The sequence below is a fragment of the Mixophyes fleayi genome, chromosome 6 (genome assembly GCF_038048845.1).
Source record: "Mixophyes fleayi isolate aMixFle1 chromosome 6, aMixFle1.hap1, whole genome shotgun sequence".
Taxonomy (NCBI): Eukaryota; Metazoa; Chordata; class Amphibia; order Anura; family Limnodynastidae; genus Mixophyes; species Mixophyes fleayi.
In genome coordinates, this window is record NC_134407.1 from 56,455,504 (window position 1) to 56,471,515 (window position 16,012).

General features: G+C 38.5%; 1 protein-coding gene across 3 annotated transcripts in view; it reads left to right on the forward strand.

The window, feature by feature from the left end:
• Window positions 1–16,012, forward strand: part of PALD1 (phosphatase domain containing paladin 1) — a 159,021-nt gene that overhangs the window by 106,024 nt on the left and 36,985 nt on the right. For all 3 annotated transcript variants that reach the window (XM_075216597.1, XM_075216598.1, XM_075216599.1), the window contains 5 exons: window positions 742–921; window positions 3,224–3,421; window positions 5,076–5,216; window positions 5,543–5,614; window positions 8,323–8,463. In XM_075216597.1, coding sequence (XP_075072698.1) covers window positions 742–921; window positions 3,224–3,421; window positions 5,076–5,216; window positions 5,543–5,614; window positions 8,323–8,463 — 732 coding nt within the window. The remainder of the gene's footprint in view (window positions 1–741; window positions 922–3,223; window positions 3,422–5,075; window positions 5,217–5,542; window positions 5,615–8,322; window positions 8,464–16,012) is intronic.

A 16,012-nucleotide genomic window follows, 5' to 3' on the forward strand; every position in this document is an offset into this window, starting at 1 on the left:
AATGGAGCAGTGTTACTCTCTCACTTTAGTGTCACTCCAGCAGCCATTCAGCTCCTATCTGCTAAAGCACAACATGCTGCTGTGTGACACCACCCTAAGAATAGAATCATGAGTCCAATAGAAGAATCTCCATAGCATAGATTGTTCTGAAAACAATGTAATGGTTCCCAACCAGTGTCCCCCCGATTCCAAGCTGAATAGGTTATAAGAATTCCGGGGTTACAGGGAAAATATCTTATAATATGCTGACTACATAGAGTGGCTATGATACTGTATATGCAATATATTTGTAATGGACATAAATTAGCTGTAATTCACATTGGTTTCCAAACCTACTCATAACACTGATTTTATTTGTCACAATATTTTAACATTGGTGCATCACAAAAAAAGGATTTGTGTAACATCCGAGTTAGGTGTTACAACACCACAACAGTTGTGAGCCGCAAAACTAGTGTTACACAAAGCGGCACTTGGCATTTTAATAATCGCTCTGTTGTGTAAATATGTCATATTAATAAAAGTGACTAGCTATTTAGCAATAATGATTAGATAAATGGAATATATATATATATATATATATATATATATATATATATATATATATATATATATATATATATATATATATATATTCTCACAATAAAGGCAAAATAGCGCCAGACCAAAGTATATATTTCAACTAAATGGAGTGTTTGTGGTGTTCTGTGGGATGATATAAGTTCACATTAATACACCCAGGCCACAGGACTCGTACTCGACTATCTGATGGATGCAAAGAGAAAATATTCTAAAATACTGTGGGTGAACCTTCGAGAGGATATTGTATTTGAGTGCAATGAACAAATATACACTCCACGTGAACAAGACTACTTGGAACAGCATATTGCAGTACCTGTGACTTCACCAGAACAACTGGAGGTAATAACTCATAACTGCAAATACTCCCCTCATTTCTTTTACCATTCAAATGAAAAAGATTTCCACCTTCAGATATATTGACTTTTACATGCCCTGCAATCTAGTGAAATACTTTGCTTTATTCATCTAGTTTCCTTCAGCGTTTTCACTGTCTTTGTATTAAGTAGACAGTCGTTTTTTTGTTGCTGTGTCCCTGATTTGGATTCCGTTGTATCCATAAATCATCTTTGTTGTCTGTTCTAGACCGACAAAAACGAAAACAAAAAAGAAAAACGCCAGCTCATAAAATAACACAAGTGAAAAACACAAATGGAAGCTAGTAAGAAAAACACAGTGTATTTAGTTAAAAGTTGCAGGAGACTTGTTTTAGACAATAAATGAAACCTATAAAGGTGAAAAACTCATTTACTCCCATTATGTAAATTGAAATATATTAAGTTTCTCTAAATATACTTGGGATGGGTGTGTTTGATATGTCCAAATTATAATCACAGTAAGTGTCTGTCTGATAGTGGTAATAACAGTAGTGGCATTCTTTAAAGTAAGAAAATAGTTGAGGATCCAGCAAAACTCACATAATTAACAAGAATAGATTTTTTTTTTTTTTCTTCTGTCCATTTTGTTTTTTATGCAAAATAAAAATATAGTGAAATTTTGTTGCTATGCTGTAGTTCACTAGCTTGATCACAAGAGGGCAGTGTGTCATCTCCAATGTCAAGTGTTAACTTTTTTTTTTTTTTTTGTAAATGTTTGAAGGGAGAACAGGGGTACATAAAAAGGAGGAAGGGGGTTGAGCGGGTCAGGCAGGGGGTACACTTTTTAGTTTAGTATTGTAATACATCATACAATACGTTTGTCTTTTTTCCCTTTTTAAATCTGGTCAAACTTTACAGAAAGTTATGTACATAATAGAATGGAATCTAACCTAATATTGAATGTTAAACATAGTGCTGCCGAGAGAGGACTCTCACCTCTGGGAAGTCAGATAGAATGTGCAACGTTTTTTCAAGATGTTCGTTTCCCTCTGGTATTAGTGTCTGCAAAGCTCTACTGAACACACAAGGGTTTGATTTTAGTTTATTAAGTTTAGTAAACTTTATTAACTCGGGCATACAAGTATACAGTGTAACCTGTGGGTTTCAGGGGATTCCCCTCTTTGTCGGGGCAGGGCGGTACCTCCCATCGGGCAAGATGAAAACCTTATCTAGGCAGCTTCATCCTAGGGGTGTCAGATGAGGTTCATGTCGCTTCGGATCCCCAACTCTTCCCATCTCCTCCACTATGCCACTGGCCAACCACTCACTGCAGGAGTGAGCACAGTGACAGAGGAGGAGTAGGGAGAGGAAGTAATTTGTGTCTCCTGTCCCTACTTCTCTCAACACATCAGTCACTGTTAGCTTCTGTAGTGAGCAGCTGGTGAACAGAACAATGGGACATAGAAGAGCGACAACAAGCGGTGAAGTTTATAGTCTATAAATACAGCTGGGAACACATAAGGGCAAATTCCGTGGGCAAAACGTGCACATTTTCACGCCCAAATGTGGAGTGAAGCAAACATTTTTGAAAATGTTGCTAATCTCTACTTTTATTCCTTACTACATTTACCTAAATGAAACCCTTGTGTGTCCAGCATTGATTAACAGACTCCAGTACCAGAGGGAATGCAACCTCTTCAGAGGACTCCTGTCACTTGCCATTGTTCTAGAATGAAGTCACTAATGCACTTTGTTTATTCCATCCATTTAGATAGTTATTTTTACCTTTGTTATATGGCATTTGCTGCACAACTTGCCATTTACACAGAAGCCATCAGAAAGTAGAATCTGTCTACCCTTAAACTCACACACTGCCCAGGGATAGAAGCCTGTGAATACATGCTAGTAGTATTACACTGTGTAACTGCCAGTTCTACATCCCATCTCTACATTCACCACCTGAGAACTCAATTTATCCAAACTTCAAATAGGGTACATTGTGAACTCCAGATAGGCAGGCTGTATTTCTCACACTTCAGTGTTCACTCTGAACACTCCTGTAGTGTTGGAATATTTGTCATAGGATTCAGTGAACCCTACTTAAAATGCCAATTAACTGCATTCAGCAAGTGTTAAATATAGTTTAGATAAGACATACCATGAGCCCATTGAAAGCTTCCTTGTGTACATATACCCTAAGTTTGACAAGTGAGTAATCATTTGTCTCCACCTATTTTCTATTTATAATTTGTCACTTTCACTGTTCTGACGTGTGTGTGTGTATCATAGTCTGGCGATTTTATACTTATCTTGTCTTATTTTCTTAGAAATTAGAAGCCACGATAGCGAATCATATATTGACTTCCCAGAAGTGGTTAGAGGTCTACCTCGAACAGGAGAAGCAAATGAAGATGTTTAAAACGTGTCAGACAATGCAGGAAATATTCAACCAGCAGAGAAACAAATGTCCAGGCCTGGTGTACAGAAGAATCCCCATCCCTGATTTCTGCGCTCCCAGGGAACAGGTAACCAGGAGGAAATGATTAAATGGCAATTGATAGGGTACACAAATAAGAGGACGTTTCGTTGTCATAACACTGGGAATTTCCAATGAAATATATAAAAGGACATTAATCATTAATGACTGGTGTGGCTGAACATTGCTGCTCACTTACACTGAACGTTTGTGTTCTGCTCTTGTACTAAATGGTCATATCAGGATTCATTACCCACGTTAATGTACTAAAATAAGTGAAGTTAATGTATGTATTAAATAACAAGCTGTAACATTATTTTATATCTTGTTTGGCATACCTCCGATCCTCTTGGACTTTAGCTGCTTGAAGCAGCCATTGTGTAATTGTTTCAAACAAAACCACATCTTGTGCTAAAATTAGCTCACTTTGACTTGTCCTAAACAGTAGAAGCATCATGCACGATATATAACTATATAAGTGGTATCTGAGATAAAAGCAAGTGAAAATCTCCATGTTTGATAGATTGCAAGATACCTCTGCCTAAAATTATTATACTGTTTTTGGTGGAGTTCATTGGATCTCTGTTTTTTCTAATGGATCTAATGGCCCCACTCTGCACTCCATCTCATCTTTGTGATTGGCCTGTTTGTTGCAAGCCAGACACACCCATGTCCTACCCATTCAGGTATTCGGCAGCCGCTTGGCTTATTTCAAACAGGCTGCGCAAGAGGAAAGAGTGTGGTGTGAGACCGAAATACCCACCAGAGATGCAGGAAGGTCCAGTGTTGGACCATTAGATCTCTGTCTAAACGTATTAGTTTGTGGAGTAAGATAGCGGTGTTTGCAGGAGCAGAAGTTTGCACCTGCCAATAGGAGGATTTTGGGAGGGGTGGGGTATTGCGAATAGGATTTAATTATGTGAAGCAGATCAACAGGATTTGCTTCAGTGACCATTAATACATAATCTTTAATCTCCACTAATTTTAAGATATTTCCCATTATTATTATTATTATCTTTTATTTATAAGGCGCCACAAAGTGTTCAGCACCGTACAGATAGGACATGCCTGAGAACACCAAACACAACCATGGGCACTGTTGAAAAAACGTAAACCTAACATATGAGAAAAGTAAATATAATTGTTGGTACAGATAAGCAGAATAATAAATGCATGAATGCAATTAGCAGAGCAAATCTCACAGCATACCAAAACAATTCAGCGTAAGACATGAAAGGGACAGACGAGGAAGACCGAGAATGGACAGACATGAGACACAGGGTAGAGGGCCCTGCCCTTAAGAGCTTACATTCTAACAGGAGAGAGAATAGGCGCAAAATGAACAGTACTTGAAGTGCAGAGATCTGTAAGAAACTGAGGCCAGTATGGTGCACAGGCCCAGATGTAGCAGCCTTGCCTAGAAGGTAAGTGTAATAACTGGTGCAGGGTTCTGGGGAGTTTGGAGCCCTAGTTGGTGAAGTCGGCCAAGATGCTGCAGAAGTCCAGACAACGCTGATGAACTTACGAAATAAAAAATTGTTTGGAAACGGCAGTTTTAACCTTCCTCAATGTGAGGCTGGTTCTGTAGATCTTTAGAAATATTGTTCTGAGTATTTAGGACCTGTGTATTCATGTCTTGATATTGAACCATTTGTATGTACATCATTACATTGGTAAGAATGGCCATCATGTCTGTCCTGCAGGATTTTGACATGATTCTCCAGTCCATGAAGAGCACACTTGCTGAGGACTCAAATGCAGCTTTTGTATTCAACTGTCATGGAGGCAAAGGGAGAACAACAACTGCGATGGTCATTGCATTACTCACGCTCTGGCATTTCAATGTACGTACCGAACCAATGTAATGTAGTTCTTACTGTTCTCTCAATAATATAGGAGTACTCCCACTGTCTGACATAATTACATCCAACAATCAGTAGTTGTAAATACAAGATCCTCGATGAAAACAATGTTTGCATGATAAATAACTGCTATGGTAGATTATATTTCCCCATTGCACACATTTTCCTAATCATTAAGCCAATCACAGTGAGTGGCGGATGGACAGGCTGTATATTAATGTAAGGGGCCTGATAACAGATCTGATAGTGACTGAGCAAACTGGCCTATTGACAATACAATGTGTGCTGTCTCCTTATCTTTATTGCAGAGCATTCCTGACATTAGTGAGGATGAAATTGTAAGTGTTCCAGATGCCAAATATACCAAAGGAGAGTTTGAGGTAAGGCAGGTTCTCCCTTCAGTTTCCTCTTGCTATCACTGTCAGTATAGGCTATAAGGCTTGGTTACACGTTTGTTTGTTTGTTTATATATATATATATATATATATCATTTGGTTATTTCTTTATATTTGGATTATTAAGAAGACCTATTTTTGAGGATTTTAGAAGCATATTTGGAGACTTTCTGCAGAGATGTTACTGTTATATACTTATGGGAACACACCTTAATAAAAAGCAGTGGCATGCATTATTTTATTTGTTTTTAAATGCTCCAGTACATTATTTGTGGAAGCCTTTGTGGTATTGAGCCCTTGGAGAATTTATTGTTCTATCATTTAGGCAGTTTAAGGTGTGGGGAAAAAACCTGCAAAACTGCCAGGAAAAAAGAAATGGTGTGAATGAGACCATAATATACCATCAGTGTCTCACATTACACACACACTCAAGCACGCCTGTACCTGCAGCCTAGTTTTTTTTGTATATTTTATTTATTTTGGTTTTCATAAAGGTATAATTTAGCAACAACTTCAATGTAAGGTTCAACCTCTTGTAAAACACGGTAAGTTTTTAACATTATGGTGATAGATTTTTCTCTTTTTGCATAATGAGCAAATTTTCATTTTGTAGAATAAACCGCTAGGTGAAAGCCGCTGTTTGGCTGTTTAACAGATTATAAGTGCCCTATTGGTTGTGTGCCGAAAACCATCTCTACGTGTCAGCAGCTTTAACAGCAGTGGTGACCTTTGGTCAGTTAAGGCATTGATACCCTCACAGCACTAGACCAATTTGTAGCAAGTTTCGGGACATCAGAATGAACAAACAAACAAAATAACACCTGGGGAAACTATAGAGCTGAAAACCAAAGGATAAATTCATGTACTACAATCGCTAGATTCTAAGTAACTATAAGACATATAAGCATGGAGCTGTATCATGTTCACCTTTAAAAAAAAATAGTTTCTTGTATTCCGTTAAGAAGAACCACAGCATTGGTTTGAGTATTATTCTGGATGAGAATTCAAAAGAGTATTTTCCTTTTATTTGTCCTATGATGTGGGTCATGAACTCATTCTTAATTATCCAATGGGGAAATACCTTATTACAACAGATTATTTTAACTATTGGCAGACATTTTCATGCCACCCACTTGGTTGAGAAATTGTGGTTGAGGCTACCATGTCAGCATGCAGCAGGGACTAATCCACATCTTACAATCTGACATTGTATTTAAGTTGATCCTCTGCCAGGTGCTGTAAGAATACTGGCCAGTGGAGATGTGCGGCAGGCCGCAGTGGGACCTCCCACAGGCTCGTTAGAGGAAGTAGCCGTAACACACACACTTACACACACACACGCACACACACACACTCTCTCTCTCTGCTTATGTGTAGGTACGCACACACACACACACACTGTATACACACACACTCTCTGCTTATGTGTAGGTACACACACACACACACACACACACACACACACACACACACACACACACACACACACACACACACACACACACACACAGTGTACTTCTTACATGTACATTTTCTTTAGCTTATGACACTTTTTTATAATAATTTCTCTGTTTTTTTTCCAACCCTAGTTCTGAATTACTCAAATCTAATTTGAACTTTACAATTCTAGCTAAAACTTATGCAATCTGTTCTCTGGGTCCTTTTGTATATGTAAAAGGTTCTGCAGTCTTAATTGTTTCTATATAGAATAATATAATTGCCACCACTAGGGGGCATCAGGATACACTGGACTGCATTATACATAATTTTGATAATTATCGCTCACTTTCCGCTTTTTCATCTTAGACTGACCACCAATTATTTTTCATTTAAATGTACTAATTAGTATACAAATGTACAAATTATCAAAGTATGTGTACAATATTTTAGTTCCTTTCCAATATGCAAAATATCTTTACATTACTAGTAAAGAATAGTCCTTACCATGCTATTCATGCTGTAAGATATTTGTAAGGTAAATGGAAATTCCAGCTGCTCAACAATGCAAATAAACTTGCAATATTCCATAAAAAGGTAACTAGAAATTGCACTGGGACTTCTTCCAAACTGTAGGTTTATTGTGAGACAACATTTCTATGCTGGTGTGTTTATTATCCCCGGAAGGAGTGTGCAAGCACTAAATCCTTTTTTTTTTTTTTTTTTTTTTTTTTTTTTACAACAAATTTACTTTTGAAAGAAGGTGTAGCTTCCAATTCGCTGTATATTGACCTTTGCACCTTAAAGCTAAGACATGTCCCTGGCTGTGAGGCTTTGTCATCTAGGACAGTGATGGGCAACCTGATTAATTTCAGGTGCCACACGGGTGGCCCTCTAACCTTCAATTGACCTGCACATTACCCTTAATCTCAGCAATAAGTTAAAACAACACATTTAATCAAAGAACACCCATGTGTAATAACATATAAGCAGGGATTCTGAATAAATGTTACAAGCTATAACCGTTAAACATGACCATAAAGAAGGAATGAACTGGGGGCTGCAGGTGACCGCTAGGCAGGCTGGCTGTTGCCCGTCACTGATCTTAAGACTGAATATTGTGTTGGTTTAATCTGCTGTCTTGATCCTTCTGATATAGTGCTAAAAGTTTTTTGAATGTGTTGTTTAGAGTAGTCTAGTGGTAATTACAATGTGACACTGCCTTCGGTATCTTACATATGTATTTAATGTTTCAGGTAGTGATGAAGATTGTTCAGATACTGCCTGATGGGCACAAAATGAAGAAAGAAGTAGATATGGCACTTGACACTGTTAGTGAAACGATGACCCCTATGCATTATCACTTGCGAGAGATCATTATAAGCACTTACCGGCAGGTAAGTAGTCACCCTACCTACAAGAACACCATCTTGTTTCTTACCCACATATGTACACGACTTATTAATTCTGGTATGGAAGAAATCTGTGCAATACCGAGACATCAGAATAATAGGACACCTTTTTAGACAGTGAACTACAGTTTGTGTACACAGAATAATATATAATGACTTAATTTGGTCAATGTCACAACCATGAAACAGTGCCACATTTATATCCTCAAATGTTTTGTTTTGGGGTTTTTTTCCACGCGTAATTTGAAAATTTATAGGTGATGAGGATCATCTAATGTTTGATTTAGACTGGGCTTTAGAGGGAGTGCACAATAATTTGTAAGTGTGTGACAAAATTATTGTGTACTTTCTCCTGCTTCACTGTATTTTGGAGCATTCTTGTTACAGTGGGAGGTCAGGGGGGAAAGATGGGAATTATGCTGGGATCCTGAAATCACTAGAGCACTCAGTAATGTTGGTGTACGCAGGAGCATCCGCAATGACTGGTAAAGGAATGGGACATTCTGGTACTGCATTCTTAAAGACTGGGTTGCTTAATGATGACGACAGGCAGTAAAATGAGAAGCGTCTGCCGCATTCTTAAATTGAGGGGTTGGTTGGACTGCAAGCTCTCCTTGTTAAGTTCAGATACCTGCAGAGCAGTACTAGAATGAGAATTAATTTTGCAGAAGAAGGTTGTACAAATAAGATAAAAGAGTGGGGATGGCGTATAATTGGTGCATTCCGTGCTGTGTAAATGACTGCTCAGCCGTTTCCACTGGACTTGAATCTTGCACCAGCTTAGACCTGGTGGTGATGGACACGGTGGGTCACAAATTCCTCTCTTTCTAAAACAGGACCTTTAAGAAGATTTTTGGCATTATTGCTGTTAGTAAATGTAATTGCTGTGTAATTCAGCATTGAATATAGTATTATATTATAGTGTTCTCTAGCACCTGTTTGTTTGTTTTGTTTCTGGTGGTGATTGGGTCTCCTCCTATACTTTGGAGCAGAAGCACATTTCTAGGCACACTCTGCCCAGGGTAATAAAGACAATCCGGATGTCCTCTCATATTCATGATTTAAGCCATAAACGAGGGTAAACTGAGCAGTATTTAGGAGAGAATTAGAAACATAGCCGTGTGCTTAGAAAATGATCCCCACTCTGTATTGGTAAACGCGGCACTTTATTTTTCTGCTGTCTAGCTAGATATGTAGATAATTGCACAGTTCTAGAACTACATTATGCTAGTGGTAACCGTTAACAGAATTCAGATTTTCTTTCTTATTTTATATAATTTTTAACAGATTTTCTTGGATTTCATATAGAGACCTTTATTAGGTATCCTCATTGCCAGTGCTAATTAATGTGGCTTAGATTTTCAAGGCAGTTGCTGGTTAAAATAAATATTTCACACGTATGCAACAGCATTGGTAGTTTCTTAGAAAGCCGGCTCTATGTAGCAATGATACCCCTAGTTATATCATGAACAGCGAGTGAGGGGTAGAGGGCAGCATTACTATGCTCTCAAGTAACATGAGACTATTCTCATTAGCTGCCTGTTGTTGGCACCACTCTAATCCTGTTCAATGCACACAATACTGGGACACCTGTTGAAAATATTCCGTATGAGTCATGTCTCGTGCCTCCTGGTCCTGAAGGCTGCACTATATCTTGCCTTAGTCGTGCCATATGAAAAGTGAGCAGGTGGTCTGGAATGATTCATCGTAAAAATATCCATTATAAGCTGCCAGCTTAGGATTCATGAATGGCTGCATCTGGGATTTTGACAGCTGTTTCATGCAAATGAGCCGATGTCAGGCATGGTTGGAGGTACGGGTTGACATTCATACTTTTATACCTACTAAACCAGTGAGGCCTATAAATAATTACCCTTGGCACTGACCGTGCTTATTTTGTAAGCAAGACTCACAAGAGGTGCAGGTTTAATCTTTGTCACCAAAATCCCTTATTTCTTTCACTTTTCTTTCTCTATCGCAAAGGTTTATCACTTTTCATTTATTTCTCTGAATATCTGTGTTCTTAACAAGTGGCTGATGCTTTTTTATTAGTCATTTTATTATGATTTTTGCAGTGCATCTGCAAGGCCAGCACCTTGCGTTTATGCACTAAGCATATACACATATACACATGTGCACATTTACATGGTATGTAGGCATATATAAGGCTTACAATAACCCAAAAGGATTTTTTTTTTTTTTTTAACACTAATGCAAACATACCTATAACTGATGGCGGAAGCATACAATCCAATAAATTTGCACTCCGTAAGGGGGATTTTGTGTAAACGGGGGCTTCAAAAATGCCTCTATGATTTAAGTGTATCCACTTTAGGTTTAAAATGTGTATCAGGGGTGCCTGAATAAAACAATTTTTTGATTCAGTAGTTAGACATGTTTTATATAATGAAGATTTTTCTTTTTTCTGAACCGCTTTTTGGATCCATTTGCGGGTTGGGAGATACTCATCCGTACCAATCCTGTAACTGGCACTTCTCCCAGGCCAACAGTGGAAACGTGGTTGATGATGGTGTAACCACAGTTTTTCCAGTCAGGTCCATCCACATCCATTTAATTCCTGCAGTTTCCCACGAAACCTTTCCCAGCTGTTAGATTGGAATCAACGTCAGTTGTTGTGTGGGCGAGTATCTCATAACCACAGAGGTCCTGGGCTTTCAGACACAGCATTTCTACTAGTTGAGGCGTTTATTTGCCTAAAATGACTTCTGCCTGGAGGTTTTCTGTAAGGAATCATGGTTGTTAGAAATGAACATTCAGCTTCACAACATGAAGTGTTATATCATAGTTCCAAATAAGTAAAAAGTCAGTATGTTCCAAACATACTGACTGTTCTTCTTACCGTAAGTGATTGTGTTCTGGATTAAATACTGTACTCAATAAGTTTCCGAACACTACTTACGAACTAGAGCAGCTTAAACTTAGAAGTGCTGAGGAAAAAAGGTTTTGGATAACTGAGAAGAGAATCAATTCTGTATCCTGCTTGGGTTGAACTGGTTTGTCTCAGCCCTAGAAATATTATTATTATGATTATTATTATTATACAATTGTTTTGCCTCAATTAGACTTTTTTAATGGGAAATAACCATGTAGGATTATTGCACTGTTACCCAGGGCCTAATCGTCCAAAAGGCTGACTAGGCTGCAGCCTAGGGTGCAAGAATTTTGGGGGCACAGGATATTTAGGGGTACAAAATTGTGACAGGGAGAGGTATAAACTTGAATGTAAGAGAATAGTTGTTCTGCAAAGTAAAAAGAAAACCCGAAAGTTTTTAATCTTGTGTTCCCATGGTAAAGGCTGAATGCAATGACTCTTCCTCAGACGGACTTAAGGCTAAGCGAGTGGGAGAGTTAAGGATGGCGACAGGCACAAGTACTGAGTTTCGAAGCACATAAACCCTTTGGGAGGGAGAAGGAAGTTGGATTTAAAATTAAGGACGAGTTTATTTTTTCCATAACCTGAGGGGGCACTAAGAGTGTGTTAGACTAGGGTGGCCCAAACCCCTAATAAGGCCCTGAGAGTGTTCTCCCAGGGCCGCATGATCCCTTAATTAGACCTTGCTGTTGCCAGTTTTGAGGGAACAGAGACTGTGCGTGTATATCAGTTTGGGACTTGGGTGATCTGTTTTTGCACCTTTGAAACTTTTGTCTATTTGATCTGATGACAGACTATTCAAGATGTACAAGGACATTCTCCTGAAGATATATCACCATATCAGTGAAAGCTTCAGCAACTATTATTTACTATCTCAACCTTTTGAAGCTGCACCCAGTCAAGGATCCAAAAGTCAAACTGTATTGAAGGCTCTGTTGTGCCCTTATCTGTATGAGGAAGTCAGAAAACAGTCAGTTATTTTATGCTCCCCCACTTATACTGCTGCTACCTGAACCTGTGGTCTGTGATATCGCAGCAATTACCTGCAGGCTGATCAGTCACTTCCAGACTTCTCATACTGATAACAAGTCCTGGTGCAGTGATGAACACAATGAGGCTTTATTACAAAGTTCCTAACTTGGCTTTATTTCCTTCAGTTCAAATACAACAGGGATATAATATCACAGAGGTAATAGGACGTGTAACAGTTTAAGGTGCATGACAAAACCATACAAGCCATGTAAAGTTTTTCGTTATTTCTTTTTATTTACAGATTGTTACCGTAGTCTTAGTTTCTGGCCATCTAACATATAATTACACCTTGTGAGTTATTATATAAATTGGGATTTTGAATTGCGAACCAACGGGCAGTTTTGTTTTAAGTCTTTCAGCCATGATACCGAAAACATTTTAAATTGACACTGTGACCTTGATCTTGTGATCATTCCTTGTTTTTATTTGTCCTTTGCCTGATGTTGGTGGATTTCTGCCCATGATGTCTACTTGTGGTTCCCTCCGTCCTTATTCCCAGTCATTGTGCTCAAATTCACATTAACTCTTTGGTGATTGTGGATTATAGACGAGGGTTGCTGATGTAAGTAAGGGTTGCCGGTGTAAGGATTCATTTCAGTTGGTTAATTGAAGGTCCACTTAAACCCATAACGTAACTCTATAGGTAGATCAATCGTTAAAGTGCCAGTGTACACAAATTTGGGTCTATTGGCACACTATGCCAACAATAACACCTAATGGAACCTTTGCCCCAAGCTGGTGGTATAACTGAGCTGTAAGCAACCGAAGATGACTTATTTACAGTGTGTAAAGAGTGATGAGGTATGTTATTCTAGTAGTAGATATCCCAAGTGGGTTATTTAATATCCTTCTTTTTGGATGATGCATGTGTTTGCATTAGACGCCAGTAGCATTTCTGTCTTTGGCTGTGTCTATCTCCTTTTCCTAAATGGTTGTTAAACTTGTCCAAGTCTGTTATTACTTTCTATTTTACTATCTTCCATGCGCCCACATTCCAGAGCAGCAAAGCTTATGAAGCTCTGGCAGCTGCGGGCTGGCTGGTGGAATCTGTTGGGACAGTAATTGTAAACAGATAGAGAAACGCCTGATAACAGTGGCAGTTAATATTGAACCTAATAAGGTCTTTGTTTCCAGTAAGTATAAGACAGTAAAATCAGTATTCTCTCTACATAACGTTATGAACTAGCTGTTTACAAAGCTTAAAAAAGTGTCATCAACATTTCTACATTTTGGGTCATGGACAAAAATGTAGAACTGTGTTTTCCACAGTTCGCTAAGTCAGCAAATATAGTCTTTCCAAACTCTGGTAAGTGGAAACTGATGAAGCAATATGTAGAAAGAATAAACGTGTAACATTCCTCTTCTTAATGATCTAAACCAATGGCATTGTTATATTCCTGGCAAAAATGTGAGAGATCTTTCTGTGTACAGTTACACTTTTTTATTATTTTTTTATATAAAGAATTTCCAGCATATGTAGTTTATAGTGATATGCATTTTAAAAGACATGTACTACTTTGGAAATGTCCTGTTAAATATACCACTAACCTGCACAGTGAGGGTCCTTTTCCCTGTGATCCGCCTCTTCTGTGCCAATCATGAGGAAACTGCGCCCCCACTAAGGATGGATGAATAACCAGAGCAAGGCTAGCTAAGCATTCCCGCCACCTCATTTCAGCAATGTAAAGACAATCAAAGGTCTGAACGCGGTAACGGTTGGTGATCAGGGTTTTAGTTGTCTGTCTTTGCATTGCTGATATTCTTAGACACTCCCAATACATTTCTCATGATTGTTTAGCCAGATTGAGTGGTTTTCAGAGTAATCTGACATTGTGATCAGTGCGGGATTTGTCTGTTTTCAAATATAAGTAGTATAATTATGGGGGTCTCCTCTATGGTGGGTTTAAGTGCAACAGTGTTTGGGGAAAGTAGGTTTGTGTGAAGTTATGTGCCTCAATGACAGACATTAACCACAGTACAGCTAGTGTGGCTGCACTGGGACCGGAAACTGAAAAGATTCCCATCACCATACTCCTACTTATGGATTAGGGCCACTTCTGGGGGTTGGTGGTTTTAACTAAGAAAGTGAATATTCGCAAAACTTTCTTCCAAGTAATTATATGCAAAGAATAATATCACTAATTGTCACTGCTGAGTATACTAGTTACATGGCAGCTCTTTAAATTAAAGGTTAGATCTGGATTTGATATATTTTACATAAGTGGGTCTTGATGTTCTTTTTTCAGGAATAAACATAACATACAGCTGCTGCATAATTGTCATATACTCTGTGTAGCAGGAAAGCTAAGTTTTGTGTTTGTTTTTTTACCTTCTTTTGACAATTTTCTGTACATATACAGTAGTGTGCATATTGATGATAGGGAGAAAAGCCATTTCCCCGGTTCCCTGGATTGGCTGGTGAAGCGATAAGGGTGCTGTAACCAGTGCCAGCCAGTATTGCTAGGTAGCTGGGCATCACTCGGCTGCCCTAGTGAAATGTTCTTCTTTAGTTGAGGGGAAACTAGATTTCTGGTGCAAAAATCGGCAATAGAAAATCTAGGTTAACTCCGGGGCTTGGCAAATAGAGCCCTAAAAGCCTTAATTGGTACTTTTGAATATTTGCCATTTGTGTTCCAGATGGTAAGTTTGTAATTCATCTGTATTCCACTTGGTGATACTGCTGTGTTACTATAACTTTTGACCTATTTGCTTTAGAACATTGAATACGTACTGTATTGGGCAGAGCTATATGCACATTCCTCTTACCATTATAACATTAACTGGCACAACTTGAGAACTCATAAACACGTAATGGAAAACCCTTAAAACTAATTTTGTTTCATTAGTTTAATTTGAATAAAAAATAAAAATATATTGTACCCAGAGAGTACACTTTTATTGTTTGTTTTTCCTTAAATCAGATTTGTGCAACAAAAAAAAAAAAAAAGGATTAGTTTGCATTTGTCTACTGATTCTTGCCCTGGTTGTCTCATTTGCATGTAGAGGAAAATGATATGGAGGAGAAGCAAATGATAAATATACAAAACAAGCCCCCAAAATATAACTGGAACAATATGTAGCATTAATATACAGTATTTGTGATATACCCTTAAACTAGAAAATTGTGCTGCCATGGGTGCAGATTTTGGTGGTAATGGCAAATATTCAAATGAGAACTTTGAAGGCCGAGGGGGAGAAGTGTTCCATGTGAATAGCAGTTGAACATGGGTCTGTCGGTATTAATGACATACTTGTCTACTCTCCCGGAATGTCCAGGAGGCTCCCGAATTTCGTGGAGTTCTACCAGACAAGCAGTCACTCACAGATCACGGAGAGGTCAGCATGCTTTTATGAAGCATAATATTATGCCTCATCCCTGCTGCACAGAGCCACAATTCGCGACTAGGGCCGGATTATATCCCCTACCACACTCGCCAGCCGACCTCCCCTCCGGCAGCAAAAATTGGCAAGTATGACAGAGCAATTGTGTTATACTAAACGTCACTGTTTAGTATCTCCCTTTGAGGGATGAAGTGTTACCATGGTAAATTGCATATGGCTTACATAGCCTTTGATACCATTTGTTGGGTGGAGCTCAGATGCAGATTA